This window comes from Sphaeroforma arctica (genome assembly GCF_001186125.1).
Source record: "Sphaeroforma arctica JP610 unplaced genomic scaffold supercont1.7723, whole genome shotgun sequence".
Classification (NCBI taxonomy): Eukaryota; class Ichthyosporea; order Ichthyophonida; genus Sphaeroforma; species Sphaeroforma arctica.
Genome location: NW_014032835.1, coordinates 1 through 1,368, shown reverse-complemented (window position 1 = coordinate 1,368; position 1,368 = coordinate 1). Strand labels below are relative to the sequence as shown.

Below are 1,368 nucleotides of genomic sequence, written 5' to 3'. Positions count from 1 at the left end.
ATTAATAGGCGGAGTTACACCCATGAATATTAAGAAGTATGCACGCACAGTAAGACCAGTAAGTCCCGTACGAACCGAGGGGGGGGGGGGGGGGGGTTCGGAGTTATTAAACTCTTAACCACCGACATTCGCACGAGGTAGGGGCAACCCGATTCGATTTGGCGAACCCCAACCTCGTTCAGGCATTCCTTTACTTCATTGTTTAATAATGATATGAATATTAGATTTCTATATAATTACGCATGACGATACGACACTTGATCACGTTCTTCTTGTTTCTAAGTGCATTTGTACAGACACACTGGAACAGAGTCAATGAAGAACATATAGCGAACATTGTAACAAATACAAGGTAAGTTCAGGTAAGAAATGTGAATAATTAGGAGGTGCCCTAGGTCAGGGCGATTAGCGCCAGGTATCTGGAGCATTCTGGTCCATCCACCCTCACCCATAGCCACAAAAATTTGGGCCTAAATTCTAAAACTAGTCCCCTATTTCTTTTCTTTTTGAATTTTGGGGCCTGAGACCCATCACTCCAGGGACTCCGACAAGAGCAAAATTTTCCTCCTGGACGAGAACTCCCGGACTCCAAGAGGCAGAGTAAATCAAGGGCAGAATATACTCGGAGGAGCAACAATAATTCGGAGGAGCAACCGCGGAGTTGGAAAATTGTGGAGTAGGAACACAAGTTTGGAGCAGCGAGCCTAGTCTTTTTCTGAAGCCCAGCAAACTCGGACAGAACGATAACGTTCAACGTTAACAGTTCCACCCCAATTATGTGGTACGATAAACGTTAACGGAAATCGGGCGAGAACGCAGACGCGGCGCCAAGGCAATACGTTAACGCCCACCACGTTTAACGGCAAGGCAGCCTAACGGCATGCAAATGGGCGAAAGGTATATATAAGCGTTAATGACTCCGTCCTCGACCTGAACCAGCACAATGGAGAGGCACTAGAGCGAACGTCGAGCACGCACACGTCCTGCACATCAGAGGCGGACTACTTAAGCAGCTAGCGTATCAACGAGAAGACTGCACTCGATATTTCGACACTAGCACGATGACCGCCAACCACTCTGTACCGTACGCAACGGCTACCTCGATACCCACCCAGCGGTTCCATCGCTGAGCCAGCCAGCAGCACCGCACCCGACACTCAACCGACCAGTAGCACCGCGCCGCTGATGCCAGACTACTTGTTCCAACAGCAAGCAGCGATTGCTTTTGGCATCGGTTTGCCACAAGCGCCAGGAGACTCCCCACCAATCCCTGCTGGAGCACCAGCAGGTGTGAGCGAGACAGTCCCGCGACTCCCTTTGACCCCTAAAAAAAGGGACGGAGACCGCAGGCACGCAAGGCCTACAGCT

General features: G+C 50.2%; 1 protein-coding gene across 1 annotated transcript; it reads left to right on the top strand.

The window, feature by feature from the left end:
* Window positions 1-242: 242 nt before the first annotated feature.
* On the top strand, window positions 243-1,288 carry SARC_16272 (hypothetical protein; the record flags this gene model as incomplete). The annotated part of the gene is made up of 2 exons (XM_014289617.1): window positions 243-352; window positions 1,116-1,288. Coding segments are annotated over 2 exons (283 nt in total), but the record flags the coding sequence as incomplete, so codon positions are not given.
* Window positions 1,289-1,368: the final 80 nt, after the last annotated feature.